The sequence below is a fragment of the Anopheles coustani genome, chromosome 3 (assembly GCF_943734705.1).
Source record: "Anopheles coustani chromosome 3, idAnoCousDA_361_x.2, whole genome shotgun sequence".
Taxonomy (NCBI): Eukaryota; Metazoa; Arthropoda; class Insecta; order Diptera; family Culicidae; genus Anopheles; species Anopheles coustani.
The window spans coordinates 32,661,191-32,680,696 of record NC_071288.1 but is presented as its reverse complement, the minus strand read 5'-3'; the positions used below and the strand labels follow the sequence as shown (position 1 = coordinate 32,680,696).

The window sequence follows — 19,506 nt, the reverse complement described above, 5'->3', positions numbered from 1 at the left end:
AGAAGTTAGGCGCCCTTTCGCGTATGGCTTTAGGGTTGTATTATTTTTCCTTTTTTTCCGCTAGGGTCCTGGAATCATTTGATTGCAGTACCCCATGGGTACCGGGTATCCATTGCGAGGCGTCAAGGATTTCCAACTCCTCACGCCTGTTGTACAGTGCAAGGCATAAGTTTAGGAATACAAGAATAATGAAAGTAGTAGAATTCATTAAAACTTATTAAAAACTTGAGTCAGAAAAAAAGGTAACGGAGTAAATGTCCATAAAATTGTAAGACGATACAATGAATTTTATAAATTTTATTTGATAAAGACAGACAAAGCTTAATGGGAGTACAACAAAGTGTAAACGAACTGATACAAACAAATGTACTGCATTTAATTACTCAATGCTTTCTTCCATTAATAGTTTCGTCCTGCGAGAAGTTCTAATGCTAGGGTTGTTCATCCCTTCGGTGTGTATGGGTTCAGTTGCGCTGCCACAGTGGTACATCGTTCACCCGTTCCGCTGTTTACCAAGCCACGATCCACCATCAATTAACGTTCCGGCGATCAATAAAAATTTAAAAAGCTTAAAACTAATTTCATTCACCCTGGGCTGCGTTGAAGTTTTTCAACTGAGGGCGAAAATTGACCGAAAAACAACCGGTCGATAAATGAGCCTCCCAAAATATACATCTTCTCGGCGCAATTGAGACAAACAGCGTTTGCAGAAGTGGCATCAACGCCCTCAACGGTTCAGCTGGCGGGCAAACAACCTAAGAGCACTAGCAGCGCACGTCGACCTAGGTGTCTAAAATAAAATCGACTGACAATAAATCGATTGTAATGAGTGACGGGACCAGAGCCTGGTCGGCAAAGTGGGCGATGTTTTGGGTCGACTGTTGGTAGTGAGGTACCAAACTTTTCTTTCTTTTCCTATGTGCTTTTCGCTTTTCCAAACGCCGGTGCAGTTTATGGAATTTCATTGGTTTTGGCCATCCGTATACAACCCTCATAGACCTTCAGGACATGTTGTTACCGGCTGCCTAAGTTTGGGTAACAACTCCGGATATGAGTGTGTGTCTGCGAAAGCACTTCAAGCCAAAGATTTTCCGAAATGCGCATAAAGCTGTATACCTGATGGAATGTTTCGAGTGATATTCTAATGCGCTCGTCAGGTGTCAGTCAGTTTGAGGTGAGTTTATGACATTTACGTTCGACAGCTAGTGCAGATGCGCAGAATAATGAAACAATGCGCTGTGCCTAAACGTGATTTTTGTGCCGAAATTGGTTGGTTAACCTGAACATATTCTTAAGTTCATTCCAATTTTTGAAAAGTTGTTGAATTCTATTGCCAAAAAACACAAAATACAAAACCAAGAATTGTTTTGTATCTTAATTTTTTTCTCTAAATAAAAGTAAATAAGTATATGTCTAGTAAATTGGATTTTATTCCGATGGAGGCGCATGGTGTTTGATAGTTTCGACGAAGTTGAACTAACGGTAAAAATATATATTGTATTTTAACCACATATTGACTCAGAGCTGCAGTAATTGAATTTTACTTTAGCTACCTATTGAATTGAAAAAGTTGAGCAAATGCTTTCCTGTTTATAAAACAATTTTACCTTTTCGGTTTCGGTTAACCTTGTAGGAAGCTTCCGGTTGGAGTGAAATATAACGCCCTGAGATGTTTGAACAAATAAGCCACGAAAGGAATTTTTCTTAACGCTGTGAGTAAGTTTTCTGTTCGAGGTTCTGTTCATAAAGTTGCTACTCGAATTATGGATTTTAGTTTCCATGCTTTTCGTGCATACATCGGAAATATCGCGTTAGCCGTTTCAGAAGACGGTGAGTGCACGGGAAAACCCCCTCAACCGACTGGTGTTGATGCACCGGACTATGATGTACCGCAACAATGTTTCCTTTCCCTTGCACAAAATTTTACTGCAAACCCGTTTCACCCCGTGGAGGAAAGATGATTGAAAGGCAGGTGTCGGTTCAGCAAAAACTTTTCAAATCATAATTCGCACAGATGCACGCACGGTTATTCAGTACGCTGGCTTTTCCACCTCGTTCAGGTTGATAGTGTTCCATGTGATCTTTGTGATGGACAAGTGGGTACAGGATGGCCTTCATGTTACAAGTGCCAAGGTTTACATTGTGAGTAGCATATGATGAGAAAATCGACTTAAGCCATAGGACAGAAATGTAATCTCCACAAACATCTTGTTAGGATCTTAATGTGAAATCTGTTCCACCACACGGGAGCATATTTAGTCAAACCCAACGATCGTTGTCCTTGTTCCACGCGTTCTGTCGTTTCATTAGCCCCTTGCGTATCGATCCACCAGCCGCTTTGTAGGCATTTTGCAGCCGAAGTGTTAGTGAACTCGTTTGCCATGGTGTCACTCAAAAATGGCACGATTTCGGGCCAGTTTGCAGCAACTTTTAAAGGCATGCCACTCTTCCCTTGGCACTCGTGTTTGGTTTTGAGTCTTCTTCACTAGAAACTAGGAAAGCACGGGAAAAAGCATGGGCGTTTACAAACAATTTACACCGTGAACCAGTTTTCCACGTGGGCTTGATGTCTTCTGCGTGCATCTCGTGGTGGAATTTAATCATGCTCACCTTGAAGCACAGGTGGACGTCAAACGAAGCAATTTAGATGTCCATTTACGATAGTTCTTATGGAGGGAAGCTTTCCCTCACGCGTGCAGGGAAAATCTTAATGGGATTCCGTCACGCTTCGGGCTAACCTTCCGACGGTCGGGTGATAATAAAACTCCGGCCTTTCACACATCGCTCGATGCAAATTGTTTTTATTTATCCACCGTGTGGTGAAGATGACTAACCAGTGGTGTCCGAGGGAAATGAAACCGTTTTTGCTGCACACCAAACAAATCACGTGCAACATTTCAATCGATAGTTTGGAGATTTGGATGTTTTGTTTCGGGTGTGGTGCTAAAATGGGGTCCGCTTTTTCTCCCTCATTTATGGTCCGTAGCCATGAGTTTAGGTGTCAATTTATGCAGCTGGAGGGTTGGTTTTGTTACCCTTATTCATCTTGCACGTTCATGGAAATGGAAAGCTCGCTTCGTTCGATTGGCATAGATCGCGTGTTGTAGGTGTGATACATTTCGGGCACTAAACTGGAGCTAAACTTTGGCCCTTTCACTACCCGCCATCATAAGCAGCTCATGTCTAAGCCTGTGGGGTGTAGGCCAAGACAACATGACACCCACGGGGAGCGATTTTTCACGTTTGTTTGATTTTTGTTTTCAATCATCGCCCAATTTACATCGCGGAAAGGATAATGGTTCTGGTGACGATTGATAATTTGAGAACAGCCGGCAAGCTTTACATAAAGCAAAACTTAGGGTATGAATTTACAACACTTAAACTTATAAACAAGTTGTGTGAAAACGCTACTGTGAAAAGGAATATCTTTGATAATAATGAACTTCATTTGAAGGCATCTCATCGCAAAAAGAAATACATTTAAAATCATCATCATCGAATGGCACCTAATCAGAACATTAAGAAAGCACTCTTTAAATGCGTCCAATCAAGTTTCCAATCATAATTCCTTTGTCTCGAGATTGGAAAGGAAACATCTAAACAAAACAGTTCATGTAGTTATGCCAGCTAACGATTTATTTTATGTAGACTCATTCGAGAAAATCTTACAATTTCTTTTTGCAAGTATTTGTAGTCTGTGTTAACTGTTGAACGCATGTTTAATTTTGCTCGAATGTATTCTCGGTTACACTACTGATTCTTGCAAGTTTCTTTCGCTAACGTTTTCTTCCAGTGAGCTCCGAAGCAATTCTAATCGGATAGAATTAGAACACGGCATTCTCGATGATCCATCGGACGTACGAACTGACGCGCGTGTAGATTCCGGGATGACTTGCCTCACCGCAGCGAATGCCCCAGGACACGACGCCGACCACGGCCCAGCGTCGGTTCGGCAGCTGGATCATCAGTGGCCCACCACTATCGCCCTGGCACGAGTCCTTCCCGCCAGCGTAGTCACCGGCGCACATGGTCGTATTGTAGACACGGTTGACGTACACATCCTGACATTGCTCGTTCGACCAGATCGGTATCTTCACCTCCATGAGGATCGGCGAGTTCGGGCCACCGAAGAACTGCGTCCCCCAGCCAGTGACGACCGCCTCATAGCCAGCCCAGCTGTCGTCCAGCGGGGGCATACAGATCGGCCAGATGTACGAGTTGAAGAACGACGGTTGGATCAGCTTCAACATCGCGATGTCATTCTCGTAGCTCACCTGATCGAACTGCGAGTGGACGCGAATCTCCGAAACACGGAAATCCCGGTAGCGCGTCTCGTTGGACTGCTTGAAATCGTACTCCCCAAGACGCACGACGAATTGGTTTATCTTCAGGTTCATGAGGCAGTGGGCAGCGGTTAGCACGTGTCGGTCGGTAATCAGCGCCCCGCCACAGAACGACGCTTTCGACATCACCAACGATACCATCCAAGGCCACTCGTTCGGGTCGGCTGGATTACCGCCGGATATTTTCGACAACTGCTTGGTGGAGATACCGCAGCCGCGCTCTTCTGGTCGGACTGTGCCATCACGACCTTTCGGACCATCGTCACCAAGACCGTCGACGTCGTCGTAGGAGTCAGCTCGAGCCGGAAGTCGGGCTGAGAACTCCGGTCCGTTTCCATCGACCACCACCTCCGGACAGCAGACGCCGATAGATAATCCCTCCACTACACAAAGATCCTGCAGGATCGACCAGATGCTGTTTTTCAGCTCCGGCCCGGTGCAACCCTGAACATTGGTGCAATGTCCCTTTTCGCCGGATCGTGTGCGACACTCTTTGCCTTTCTTGGTCGCTTTCTAGCAACAGAACGAGGAAAGTAAGGAATTGGTTTTTGTCTATAGAATGGAAGTCCGACATTACATACCTCTGCTGCTTGCGGCGCACGTCGTTTACGCGAGAGCTCGTTCAGATCGAGATGCTTATGGTTCCTACGCAACTTCCGCTCCCCATAGCTAACCCGTACCGGTTTCTGCTCACCTCGAAGTCCTCCGTCTAAATCATCTTTGTCTTCAGCAATCGATTGCGGTACATCACCGAGGGAATTACCGAAGTTCCCCCGAGGAACACTTAGTCCTCTAACCGGTGGAAGAACCAAAAGGACCAGCACGATCCACCCCAGAGCCACACAAAGTCTGGAAATCATACTGGACGAGACGCAACTTCCAGCGAACACCGCACTAAACTGAGCCCTGCTTCTCGAGTGATGCCAACCAACTTTGGCAGTAAACGCAACTAGTGTCGCTATTGGCGTGGTGTACTATCAAACGCGCCTCGGGCTTCACTTATCGGCACTGCGTGGGATGATTTGGGTCGGAGAAGCCAACCGATCCAAACGCAAGCAACAGGGAGAGCGAGTGAGAAAAACAGATATAGGAACAGCGATAGAGCTGTGCACGACGATAGAGAGAGCGAAGCCGGGTGCCAAAAAACGCTGCCGAGCTGCTCGCGATCTTCACTGGATCGTAACAATTCTTCTTCTAAAGTTATATCCGCGCGCGAAATGAGGCCAAATCTTTTGCCTTTTGCGAGGTGGCCTTCTCGTCTACACTGGCACCGGCTCTATCGCCGGCACTCTCTGTTCCAAGGGTAAGCCGTTGATAACGGGTTTGTTTAGGGTAGCGCCGAGCGCAAGTGTTGGAGTTATGCTAATGGAACACCAGTGACGACAGGCTGCTGATGAGGGCTGTGGAAAAGAAATTTTTATTCATTCACAAAAAAAACAACAACATACTGCAACAAGTCTGGAAGAGAAGCGGAGGGTGCGATATCGCTAGGAGATCAGGGCTAAAAGGGACATTTGGATGTAAAGCAGTTTGGGAGGTGATAATATGTCGTATTCGGGAGCGATATTTATGCTAACTAGTCTCGAAGTTGCGGTTCATAAAGTCAACCATCAGAAGAATATAATTGCTATTAAATGGGAAGGCTTTTCGGTTACAACCTTCACTGCAAACTTCCCATGCATTTTAACATTAGTTATCCGTTTTTTAATGTATGCCTCTTACTTTATTGATTACCAAATGCTCTAGTTTGCCTGTCAAAACACAACGGAAGCTTTTCAGACATTTTTATGTGTGATATGGTATAAAAGAATATCGCACATCAATTTTCATATACATTTTATTTGCTCAATGCATCGAGATAGTGTCAGAGCTCATCTTAAGACTCGCACTTAATTTACATATTACAGATTTTTGCAATGCATTTATTTTATTTTCTAATATAGTTCAGTTCAAAATTTGAATTCCTTGTTTCCTTCTGAACAAGTTTGTACGCAATGTTTTATGCAAGGTATCATGGATAGCCCTTTGCACTTTTGAACTAGTTTTCAATTTGATTTTTTTTTAAATTGTGTGTTTCATACTAAAACCGGAAATAATGAAACTGATACTTTATAGTGTTATTAAAATTAATACAACATAGTAACTGATTGTAATTCATTGCATTTTTCGGTTGCACAAAATCGATTCCAGCTTGTTTACTAATTTTGTATGCAAAGTGTTATACTGCAGCAGCGGTCTACGCTGAATTTGTCCAGCATTAAAGAAAAAATATGATTAAGTTTGATAAATTAATTTAATCATTAAAAACGAAATAAATTAATTATGGCTGCTAAGGTAATTAATTTAAAAAGTTGTACCAGCCTAGCTGATGAATACAAAAAGAACTTATTTTTCAAAAGCTTATTGGTTCGGGTGCTTATCTTTTTTCAGGTTCCAGCTGTAGCATCGATGCTGGCACACTTTCCACCTTCAATTTGCAAATATTGAGATGTCACAGGTACGCCTGGTGTGGACAACTGAATGAATCAGTCCTCGCAACTAAACGTACGCTAAAAGGAAGAGACAACAATCACCTCCCGCAGCTGGCCAACAGGGGTAACCCCACGAGTGGGGGACACTATCTGTGCAGCGTTCCTTAACCATTCTGGAGTACGTCGTCGTTTAATATGTTCCAATTATGTACTAAGTCTAATTAACAAACATCAACACTTTGCGTTTTTCTTTTTCCATACCTTAAATCGCTCTTTGCAGCAGGTGCAAACCTTCTGCTGTGAGTCTGGATGTAAAATGATTTGAACGCATCGGTAATTGTCAGTCCGCAAGTTGTCGTAGAGTCGTGCAAAACGGAGCATCTCTTCAACGAGTGATTCACTGTTGATTTACCAAACAGTTTCGCGGGAAAATGAACCTGTCTTGGACTGCTCGTGCTCTTTTCCTGGTGTTGTTGTTGGTTATGTGCGTAACTGGCAGTACCGTTGATAAAAATGCATTTGTGGCCCGAGATAACTCTACGCTTTTGCTGGAACGAACACGTCGGTTCATTAGTTACCCGGTCAGCGGAGGCATTGCGAAGCTTATTCTGGGGTTTCTGGCCCCGGTCCGTTTTATGCATCCTTTGCCGCGTAGTCTCAACTGCGGAGTTAACGTACAAGCCAACTACGTGATTACTCCGGAACTCATCTTTCCGCATCCTGAGTCGATCTTTAAGAATCGAGCTCTGGACAAATATACGGATCGCACAAGCCGAGCGCAGATCTATCGGGTACTGGAAAAGCTGCTGCGATTATCCTTGGGAGCCGATCGCAAAGCCCGCGAGTGTCTCTTACGAACTGTGTGCGAAGTGGCCGATGCTCCTTTAAGCCATAATGGTTTGGTTGGGGAACTGCTGGATGTGATATTAACGTAAGCTGGGATATATGATGCTCTATGTTCAAACATTTTCACCATGTTCAGTGTTATATTCTTCATTTTAGGCCACAGGAGATCGATGTACTTCCACCCGAGTTTCTGCTGGCACGGAAGTACGGAGAGAATGGCGTGGCCTGCGAGCGAGTATTTTCCGGTTGCCCTTGGGGTTACGGTTTGTTGGATCGCATATCAACGACGACATTGTAGAATGTTATATTGTGCTTTTTAAAACAGGATTTATGTATTGTTAGATGTGACCTGAAACGTTTTTAATGTGACCTAAAAAAATTAAGGTTTCAAATTTCGCATATTATAAAACTAATGCCGGTTTAGCCATATGTTGGCAATATGAACAAGTGGAATGTTTAAAGAATGATTCAATTAAAAATCTGCGTTTGTGGTTGGGGTAGGGTCGACCTCACCCATGTGTAGCCTCACCGCACTGTAAATGTTGAATGACACATGAGGCATGGTAGGCTTAAGCTATAGTGGAAAGATGACATACACGAAGGCATATACATTTATATCAGTTTGGCGAACTTCGTGGGCGGTTACGGATGGAGGTTCGTTAGGCCACTACCGTTCAGGTTATAGAGCTTGTAGAACCTCTCCAGCTACATGTTCGTAAACCAATCGAATGTGTTGATGGGAAGCACGTTTTCATAAGTGTGACCTAGAATCATCGATATTGATCGCCTGAAGTATCTGGCTGCTTTTGTTTTAAGATGCGCTCCAGTAACGTGGGCAAACGTTGAACCAATTCGTCCAATTAGCACCCCGAAAGAACCGATTTTTGGAGCGTTTCGGGAAATTGCCCCAAAGTGAGCGACCAGTTCCTTTTCTTACGACGCTACGCGCACATCGGCATCATGGCATGCCCTGGGCGTAACCATTCGAAGGTACTCCTAGCTGGTACGTACGCGCTTTTGCTGATCGTGGCAACCGTTGTGGACGCGTCGGGATCCAACTCCACCGATAGCCCCGTTCAGCGAGCGTTGGCGCAGCGTGCGAAACGCTGGATCCTGAACTACCCGGTGAACGGTGGCGTTGCGAAGATGGTGTTCGGCTTTCTGGCTCCGATCCGATTTCACCATACGCTGGTGCGCCTCCTCAACCTGTCGGTGAACATTCAGTCCAACTATCGCATCCTGCCGACGATCATTTTCCCACGGCCGGAAACGATCTTCAAGAATCGCGCCAACAGCGAGTACACCGACACGAGCCGGAAGCAGATGTACGAACTGGTGGAAAAACTGCTGAAAGGCTGGAATCGCAACGGTCGCACGTGCCTGTTGCGTACGATCTGCGAGGTGGCCGAGGCCCCTCTGGGCCACAACGGATTGATTGGTGAGCTGATCGAAGTCATCTTCACGTAAGTCGCCCGATCATTGTGCAGTTTGGTGTCTTTTTCTTTATGACATGTGTTTCTCTGTTGGTCTATTCCGTTGCACAGACCGTACGAGACAGATCAGCTGGACAGCGAGTATACGATGGCTCATAAGTACGGTGCCAATGGCGTCGATTGCATGCGGATGTACTCGGAGTGTCCACTCGGGCACGGGCTGCTCGATATGATTAGCTTGATCAGCAATGATGCTATATAGTAGCTCCTAAGTAATTAGTCATCTAGCGGTTAACGTTGTGTGAGATTAATTTCACCAAAGCATGTTTGTTCTCATCACATGGTTTAGATTTCATTTGAGCTTACATGGAAAATGATCTACGATCTTTTTAACGTTTGATATGAAATGAAATTTAAACTGTCCGTATGTGGAAATCTTTATTCAGAGTAGTATATTAAAAAGAAATAAAACAAAAATATTAGTAAGTCTCGTGGTTAGTATGTCTCGAAACTAAGCTCAAGGGTTTTTGTGTGCTGAGGATCACAACACAAGTAACAAGCTGCACATATAAAGTGAATACGATCAATTGTATAATTTTACTATAGCACGTAGCTTCGAAATAAAACACAACGGGCGGTGGATGTCGTTCCTTCTCTCGGAATAGCAATGATGACAAGTTTTATAACTTCTACTTTTCGGTTTTAAACGTTCTGAATTATTGCCGTTAGTACCAAATGAAGATTTTTTATATGCACACTTAAAAATTCAATAAAGAACAAAACAGCCTTTTCGAAAATATTTTAACAATTTTCCAATAGCCGGCAATTCAATTGCATTGCTATAGAAATCAAGCTGGAGCAATGATCATACATAGAGTGAGAAAGAGAAAGATGCGTTGCGCGATGATCTTCGCGGTATGGTTTGTTGGCACCTACGCCCACAACCACAAACCCACGCTTCCCGTCACACACACACGCACCGTAACAATGGTGATCGCGGTGAAAAGGTAAACAAAACCGGTTTCTCGTAAAGACAAAAAAAAAGGAATACCGGCGGTACCGCGACACACGATTGCGTATTCCGCGGTCGTTGCCAGCGCTCACCCCACAGCATCAGATCATCTACAACACACACACACACACACACATATTGATCACTTGAAGGGGTTGTTTCTGTTCCGGGTACACGTGAGGTTGTAAACCGCGGCATTCAACCCGTCCGAGTAAACGCTGCTCTACGATAAGCAATAAAAAAAACGATCGACTGCTGTGCAGGAAAAAAAGAGTTCATGCCGAGAGTGTGTTGGTGTTTTACCAACTGCTTGTGCATGTATTTGGTCGCTAGAGTGTGCTGTACGTTTGTTTACAGCAGCGGTGGCGAACCGTGTACCGGTTCGTAATCCTAATTGTACCGTATTTTTCCGTGTATAACGACCCTCTTTTGGTTCAAAACTGATCAAAGTCCGGTTGAGGGGGTCGTTATACACGGGTAGTAATTTTTCGATTCGACCATAGAGTGGAGGTTAAAACACGTATAAAATTGTTACAACTGATAAAAATTAGGAAAAAAATATTGTTTCAACTTTTTTCATAAACATTGAATATTTTTTTTGAGTGGTCGTTATACACGAAAAATACGGTATTTAACACTTTGGCGTCCGTACAACTCAACTCATTTTTTTCGATTGAACCAATTGTTTCATGTTGTCCATCTTTTTTAGTTTAACCGTTTAGTTCAAATCGTTCCTGCTTTTACCGGCCATATAACGATTCAAATATTCGAACTAAATTTATGTGCCACCCATTGAATACTTTCCGGCGCAACCGGGGAAAATTATGGCGACAATGTGACGAAGAGGGTGGCTCATTGGGGATTATTCCTTTATTTATCTTCAAAAGTTCGTCTCAAATTCCTATTTTTCGCCAAACATAAGATACTTTTTCTTCAATCTGTTGCAGCGCGTGCGCCAACCCCTGAAGCGAACGAAGCAATAGGTTGCTCACCCCTGAGCACAACACTCGAGATGCCCGATGGCACATACACAGGAAAAGGCGCGACCACGCGAGGCATCGGTTCTCCACGTACGTGCAGTGCTGCTTGCGTGTGGTAAATTTTAATCTTTCGCGTCAGTCTTTACTCCGTCGTCGCACCGAACGGTTCGGTGAAGTGTGCGGTTCGGCTTGTCGACTCCTAAATCGGCTCGTAGTTCAATGTTGCATCGAATTAACAAAACGGGTAATTGAAGCATCAAATAAACAAAACAACACAGTGGCACGAAAGTCGGAATAAAGTTGTGACCGAAAGTGTAATCTCTCGTAACTTTAAATCACATCGCAGTGAAGAAGAAGAAGCGTTTTTAAAAAGCTGCTGCGTGAAGTGACGTTTATTGTTATAGCTCCCCCCGCTTGGAATTCATTGTTCGATTCCGCGGAAGGCGCCAGCTGGAGATGAATTGGTATAGAAATCAAAATGAAATCAGTGAATGTGTCTGAATAACGGCATTAATTGTCGCACCGAGAGGGAAGACAAGTGTCAGTGGAAGCATTTTTTTTTCTCGACGTGCTTATCAACCCGTTTCGGCCGGTAGTGTTGACACCCGAGAAGTGATCTTGTTGTTTGTAAACCAATTCTATCAAACAGCACTGAGTACCTTTTTAGGTGTAGATAACGTGAAACGACGCGTCGCTTCGTATCTATCGTACGCCGATCAGGGTAAAAGGGTAAGTTAGTTCAACATGGTTCAACTTTAACCTGCCGCGAGGGAAGGGGGTCTATAAAGCGCTAGGGCTCAGCAGTTGTGCAGAAAAATAAAACCATGTGTTTGCTGGCAAGGCATATGGCACGCGGTGCGCTAATGGAAAACCCGCGCTTGGATGGCGAAACTGGATTTGCGATTTGTATGCAAATAATTTTGTGCGCTTGCCAAGGAGTATCGGTTTCTTTGACGATATTTTCTTTTTTTCCGATTTTTACTGCAGAACCACCGGGTTACAAATACGAGTTTGTGCTGAGGTTAGCAAGAAGTTTGCTGAACCGAAGTCGAAGACCGGCAAATGTTCGAAAGTGTTCTTTTGCAGTTTCTTGGGCGATCGGGCGTTGTGAGCTGGGGTTCAAAACTCTTTATGACACCATCTCCATGTTTGGAGCGCGTTTATGATAATTTGTTTCATTTTCCGTACAACTTTCGTGACGGTTAGTGTATAATTTAAATAAATAAAATTGCCCCGAACATGCCAGAGTGTACCATAAACGGGTGTTACGGCATCAACGGCATGGAATGCAAATGTTGGCCACTTGTACAAACATTTTCGATATGGCAAAATTAATTTGTTGTGTTAAGATAGGGTCGAAAAGTGGATACCTTGCATTTATAAACTAGAACTATTTTTACAAATATGCAATCGATAAAATGGTGCAAGTCTGTTCAATGCCTGCCAAATTAGCGACAAGTCCGTACCAAACTGTAAACGGTTTAACCGACACCAAATGGAGCATGTCCGTTACTGTCGTTTATAAAATTAATCGCCGCATGTTAACAGTTGTCACTCGCGGGACCAAACGAGCATGAACCGGTGCCTTGTAAGTGGTTACATTTTGATACATTTTGATTAAAAACTCGTTCCGGCCCTCGGTCGCCAGTTCGGCTCCCCAGCGTTTTCCCACTCCCCTCCAGACCGTCGCACCGCTTTGCAAATCCATGTTTTCATACACTTACTTTAATGTGTCCCCGGCATGTTTACATTCCGGCCCGAAATGTGCAACCCGAAGCAAATGCGACACCCAGCACTTGCAGGGTGCACAGATTTGACGACGTGTTTCAATACGCGGCCGACCGAAATCGGGACGACGCCTCGATCGATGGGTTCTGCAAACCGGGAGAACCGGGCTCCGGGATGGTCGTTCGAGACAGAATCTCGCCGTCTTGGGGTAAGTCGGTTTTCGACGCTCCGGGCGAAGACGCGCACACTCGGACGATATATCGCGATCCCGCCCGATCGTGCCGCATTCGCCCGGAGCAACGTGACCAAATTTTAAACAAACATACAAACCCGTTTTCTGTCGTGTTGCCATTTTTTCTCCCTCCCCGTCTTTGGGGCCGGAGTATCCCCCGTACCATGGAGCGGTTCGCTGGAAAGGACGAGAGTCTGCAGAAGGTTTCAGGTTTCCTGACGATCGCTCCGAGACGGTTTCACCAAGAGTACACAATAAAGAGGCACGTTGGACGTAGCTTTACATCGCACAGGAACCGATTGACCCTTTCCTTTCCATTACTTACTTTGTGTGGAAACGGGCTGCAAAACGATCCAATTCGATCGATCGCGGGTAATTCCGAACCACGCGTTTTGGGGCGATGAAACAGATGAGTTAAAATATGCTGCCTCCTTCCCGTGGAGGGAAGCTGAAATTCATAAAGCTAAGACCGTTCCGCAGTCGGGTAAAGAATACCACGCCAAGCATGGCTATATGCGTGAAAACAGCGCACGAGAAGGCAAACAAAACTCAGAAAATCCACGTCGACCCAACGACGTGCTTCTTTTGTTTACTTTTCGCGCCATTTCGCGAGTTCCGCGGTTTCTTTCCGACGCTATTGATTGGAAATCTTTTGGAAGGACGCGTTCGCTAGAAGATGCGGCATCATCGGGAAATTGGAATGGGGGGTTTTTTTTTGCGTGCTTTACCCATGCATAATTTAGCCAACCGATGTTAGGTCGTATGAGATTAAATTGACACCATTGTGGCTTGGCGAGGGTTGTTTGCACAAAAATCGCAAGTGACGCAAATTACCCTTTTTGGATTCGGCGCTGGCGAACGATTAAATAAACGGTGGTGGAGTAAATTTTACCACATCTGATACCAACTTCCTTGTTGTTTGTCAAATACGATTTCAATTAACCAAATGACGTTTTGCATAGAATAAAGTATTAAAGTTCTTATTTTGTACTAATTTATCCAATGCTACTTGTTCAAGGTAAGTAACTGTTCGTTGTAGAAACAAACTAATTTATGTTTTTATTCAGCTCTAACGAGGCTGCAGTCATTTTGAAAGAACTTTCGACAAATTAAGAACGTGGAATCAAGTTATCGTTAAAATAAGTAAAAAACGTAATTTTAATTACCAATATAGGACTTGGAAATGTTGATTGTGATAATACAAAATTGATGGTAAAGTTAGCCTGGAATAAGGTTACTGCTTCAAGCTAGCCAGAAGGAAACGCACAAGTCACAATTAGATTTTAAACATTAAGTTAAGGATATTTTTTTCAATTTGTTTGGCATATCAACGTACAATACTGACTCGTTTTTCAAACATAATAAAATCATATATAAAATGAGCTTTTTCTCTACTCTAATGAGACATGAAGAGATTGCTAACATATAAAAGAACTTTCAAAGAAAAATTGATAAAATTTGTAATTTTTACCCTATGACAGGTAAAGATGACACAACAATCCTGGGGTGATGCTGTACAGCAAAATGAAAAGCAAAACTGCGGTAATTTTTGAAGGCCATCCTTCGGCTCATGACCTTGAGCACAGGTTCTCGAGTTAAGCTCTATTCGATTGCCAAAAGTATCTACCAGCGGCCTAATGCGCAACCACCTGAGCCAAATGTGGTGGTACATTTTATGCGGGTCTAGCTGAGCTTCGCTTGTCATATCATCGCTGGAGGCATTCGACATAGATCGAACGTGTTGAAAAGCGAGCAGATCCGGAACCGTTTCAACGGGTCGGCAACGACCTTCAAGCGAACAGCATCCCTGCCAAAGGTTGTGAAGGGAAAAGAGAGGACAAAAACGGCTCCACTTGCCTCCGCTCGTAGTTTGACGAATCCGTTTTCGAATAATTACTTCCAGAACCGGCTGCTGTGGCATGTGCCTCGTTTCGTGGGCCTCATGCCGCAGGCCGCGGGGAATTGGTACCGGTTTTCTTCTTTTGTTTTCGTGCGCCACCGGCTTTGCCCTTTTCGTCGGCGGTCGAGTGCGAATTCTGGAGTTCCGCGTGTTGCGTGAGTTGAACTCTTCCCAAATTATGTATGTGTTTTTTTCTTTTCCTTCCGAAGCGATGTTTCATTGGAATACGAATTATTTCGAGACATCTTTGTGGTGCTTCGCATCCCCTCCTTGCTTGCTCGTCTCCGTTTGGGACCAGTGGGGTGTTTTTTTTTATTTTAAATGGCAAGCTTTAGAAGAAGGGTCTTTGCTTCCAGGGAAGTTCTCGTGGGGTCGCCTGAGAAGTAAATGATGAAAAATGAAGAATATTAAGAAAAAGCTACACAAAACGTGATCGTGCCACCTATCCGAAGGGAGGCTGTGAGGAGGAGAAGTACACCGTCCTCCGAGTGGAGGATCGTTTTCGTTTAGGTTCTTCCCCCCTTCCTCCCTCCCTCCCTCCCTCACTCTCTTACAGTTTCCTACCAACTTTCCAGTGAAACCCCCTTTTTTAGATGGATCCCCGATCGTATGATGAATGGCAGCATCTCCGAAGCATTTGTTTTTTTTTCGGCTAGTCCTCCTGGCTGCCCTGAGGGGAATCTTGTGTCGCAGTCTTATGCTGCGCCGTAATTACGCGAGCCTTCTCCGGTCTGCTGTATCGCCCCGTGATCGTGTGGAGACGTCTTCGGTACACTTTCAGGGAAAGCGTGTGTCTTTTTTTTTCCTGGTGGCTTTTATTTAAAGCCTTTCCGGATTCGTCCTTGGCCAAGAACGTCTCCACCGTTAGAGTGGCATTTCATGTTTTGGCCGACGTTGATGGACGATTTTTTAACCAACCGAAAAAAAGCCTTCAGGCCACCCTTTTGTATGTTTGCGCTTGCACTGGGAAGGCCGGAAGGTATCAATGAAAATTAAAACAGCTATTTGAATGTTTCATCTTAGTGCCCTTTCAAGAGATTAAAACTTTCCTTTATCATTAACTGCTAAACGCATTCTGTACGTCAAACCAGCATTGATAAACGATATTTACTGTAGAAATGGTTCATTACAACACTTTTTAATTACACTTAATACACTTAGTGATTAATTTCTGCGTTGCTATAATAATTTTGGCTTTGAACGCTCCACAACACAATTCGTTTTTAATTCCCTTAAAAATCAGTTGCTTTGGTGCTGTATTAACATTTGTCTTAATAGTTTTCTATTAATAGTTCTAATAAGATATGTCTTATTATTGAATGCTTTTTCTTTGCTTCCGAAATTATTATTATTATGTTTTTTTTTTTAAATTGCTTATCGTTTATAAAGAAACAGTGTCAAAAGTAACCGATGCTATAATTTATGTTGTACCAGACCGATCGAAATGAAGCTTGTTGTAACCAAATCACGAATATTGTGCAATGAGGGATTTTTTATTTAACAACTGCATAGAAATACTCCTCTTCTTGCTTTTAGTGTGTTTTATGGTTTCATTTATTCCGTCGCATTTTTCTTTCCCAGGATGTGGTTGTGGCAAACAAGCCTCGATTACATAGAACAGCTACTTTTGAAAGATCATCCATCTCGATGCCTGTGGAAACATTTTTTACTGCTTAGACACGTTCTGTGCGGAACAAAGCGGTGATTGGAAATTGTTGACCACACAATATTGCATGTTCCTTGGCTCCGTGCAACAGCGTCGGTCAGCCGCTTCGTGACTAAAACGAAAACCGAAGGTGCTAATGAGCGTTTGCATATGCGTTGGAATGATTTCCGTCGAAGTGCACCTCAAAACATTCGGTTGCTTCCCGTGGAAAGCCAGTCCTGCTGGAATGAAAGAAGCTAAGCAAATGGTGGTACGAATCGCTACACAAACCGTTCCGTTTCTCGCTCGTTCGATCATTCTTCGGCGAAAGGGTTTTGGAAGAATAATAACCCCCGCGGTCGGCTCAAGTGGATGAACACGTAACCGTGTGAGAGAGTTTGTTCGACGGGACTAGGCTGCTGTTTTCTAACCTCCCGAATGGTTGATAATGGGTGGAGATTACCCGGCCTCGGGGGGTTACAAACCGCTATGTTTAGCTTCCTTCCCACAAGCCGCACCGGTCGGTGGGATGAATGTTTTTCATCCAACCATTATCAGTGGACTTTCGTGGTGGAAACATTGAAGGAGGTAAAGTACCGGACAAAGTTGGGGGGGAGGGTAAGAAAAATGATTTGATTGAAAAGAATCATCAGCAATAACCGTTTTGCTCTCGACTGAAGTGGCGTTCACAATTATTTCAAGGTCTTCATTCCCGCCCGCCTAACCGAGATGGGGTTTGTGGTGAATACCTATTCCGAACCATCCATCCATCCTCGCGATCGTCGTAGCATAAATCTACAAGCACTTCTCGGAATGGGAAAGCAAAAGGCTCAACAAGCGCGCGCCCAGCTCCGTTTACGGTACAAGGGTCCACTTTGTAACGTTAAGTGAAATGAATACAAACTGCACAACTTGCATAGCGTCGTCCTGCGTCGGTTCAGGTCGGTTCTTTTTCATGCCTACCTTGTTCCTAGCTCCGTTGCAGGATGGGAGGCGCGTTTTGATGCTTCCACTCACGCGTCGACCTGAGCCGGGCATTAATCAGTGCAATATTCCGGCGAACGTTGTGCCACAGTTGTGCTGTTCGCTCATCATCGCCGTTCATTTATTATGATTGTAATTACTTATTTACAATATTTGCTACAAGCGGGTGCGACGCTGCATGAAGGCGAGCGCTCTGCGTCATCGCCATGCGCCTGCAGCAACAACGGGTAAGGAATAAATGATACGAAGGAAGAGAAAACAAGCGTCTGTGCGATGCACTTTGGAGTTGCTGGTCGTGCGATGCAGGAGCACGGCTCCAATCTCTGCTCTGCTTATGCCATGGACTGGAGGCCGCAGTTAAGATTCCCGACGAAAGAAGGAAGCAGAACATCGCAACGGTTCTTGCAGCTGGAAGTCGCTACAGATTGCGTACCCCGCTTTGTTGAAGTGAACGGGTTGAAGCAGGAAACCACGAGTGGTGGCGGCAGATAAGAAAATGAGATTTTTAATAGTGGACGCCATGGACACACTTGGAATCGATTCGTTCGATTGGTTTCCTAACCTCCCAGGCGTGTTTTATGCGCTCCCCATCTGTTTGGACCATGAAAACGCGCGCGACATTGCTTTTGATGATGATGATGATGATGGTTATGAAGATGATGATTGGGTTTCAATTGGCCAGCTTCTCTTGGGTATTGGGTCGCAATTGGCGCGAAAGTTACGCTAATAGAATATCGCTGCGCTGCGTTGATTGTTTTTTTTTTGCGAGAGAGCAACAACACGTTTCGTTGGTAGTGGAAACTCTTCGATGAGTTTAACTGTTGTCAAGTGCATTCCAACGGAGTGTAAGATGGTGTGCGAAAGCGACTTAGGTGGATGCGAAATGTGTTCGATTAGAATCGCCGATCGTGATCTTGATTTTCAACGTTTCCAGGGTGTAAGGGAAATTTAATTTCAAAGCTCTCATTTTGCGATTTTATTCATTACGTTTTGATGTTTGTTTTGATCATCACAGAAAATGGAATGCAATAGAACTCCACTTAATTGCATTTCATTTCAAAATGGGACACGAAACTATTAACTCCCGATTTTGAATTGCAATTAATGGTTTTACGTTTTCCCTAAGACGATGCAGATAAATCTCTCGGCAGATTTGCCTTTGCAGACAAATGGACAACATTAGACAAGTTCATAAACAATGTGGTTCAAATTTGTCAACACAATACACCGACTCGTAGGTTGCATCAACGCTAATGGGGTTTGCATTTGGTTGGATGTTTTCAAATAAAATGTTTACTAAACCCTCAAACAACCCAAACCTCACCTGATCCACTTAGCAGAGATTACTCTTCCGAACGGAGTTCTAAACGGGGCTGTTTGTGCATAAATCCTTCCCTAAACAACCCAAAAACCGCTGACGTTTGTTTACTTTCATCGCTTGCTACGCGAGACTGACTAATTTATCTTTTCTGTGTGTTTCTTTTTCTTCGCATGGTCTATTTTCAGATAAGAGGTGCTGGCCTAAGGTACGAACTGCTAGTATTGCGGCATCGTGAAAATTATGAATCCGTCTGTGGCCTCCGGTGTTTGATAACCGTTGCCATAAACCGTCGTACAGTTTTCTGCTTTATAGCGGGTCATCCGATAAAAGTCACGCAGTCATCCAAGTTGTCATTGCATCAAGTGTGGTTAGAATCCATCTCGAAACAGGAGAAGCGGCAGAGAAAAGTGTATGAAACATACTGAGCGTCAGATACCAAGTTGGGTAAGCCATGTTTCCGCGCCCGTTAACAAGAAGTGCTAAATTGTTCTAACGAGTTCTAAACGAATCGGTGAAAATATATCAAGAAACGCCGCGCCCGGTCGTGCCGGCCCCTTTTTCCGAGCGCTTTCCTCGGCAACGTTCGAAAGATCCGTTGGTCTTGGCATCGG

At 44.2% G+C, this 19,506-nt stretch overlaps 3 protein-coding genes across 3 annotated transcripts; 2 read left to right on the top strand and 1 right to left on the bottom strand.

Annotated features, from left to right (window-relative positions):
- Positions 1 to 3,824: 3,824 nt before the first annotated feature.
- Positions 3,825 to 5,203, bottom strand: LOC131259495 (proclotting enzyme-like). The gene is made up of 2 exons (XM_058261003.1): positions 4,925 to 5,203; positions 3,825 to 4,856 (listed from the first exon to the last, which is right to left on the bottom strand). The coding sequence occupies exons 1-2, from the start codon at positions 5,201 to 5,203 to the stop codon at positions 3,825 to 3,827; spliced, it is 1,311 nt and encodes a 436-aa protein (XP_058116986.1).
- Positions 5,204 to 7,296: 2,093 nt separating this feature from the next.
- LOC131259485 (uncharacterized) lies at positions 7,297 to 7,958 on the top strand. Its single transcript, XM_058260991.1, has 2 exons — positions 7,297 to 7,745; positions 7,817 to 7,958. The coding sequence occupies exons 1-2, from the start codon at positions 7,297 to 7,299 to the stop codon at positions 7,956 to 7,958; spliced, it is 591 nt and encodes a 196-aa protein (XP_058116974.1).
- A 662-nt stretch (positions 7,959 to 8,620) lies between these two features.
- LOC131259474 (uncharacterized) lies at positions 8,621 to 9,355 on the top strand. Its single transcript, XM_058260979.1, has 2 exons — positions 8,621 to 9,123; positions 9,205 to 9,355. The coding sequence occupies exons 1-2, from the start codon at positions 8,621 to 8,623 to the stop codon at positions 9,353 to 9,355; spliced, it is 654 nt and encodes a 217-aa protein (XP_058116962.1).
- Positions 9,356 to 19,506: the final 10,151 nt, after the last annotated feature.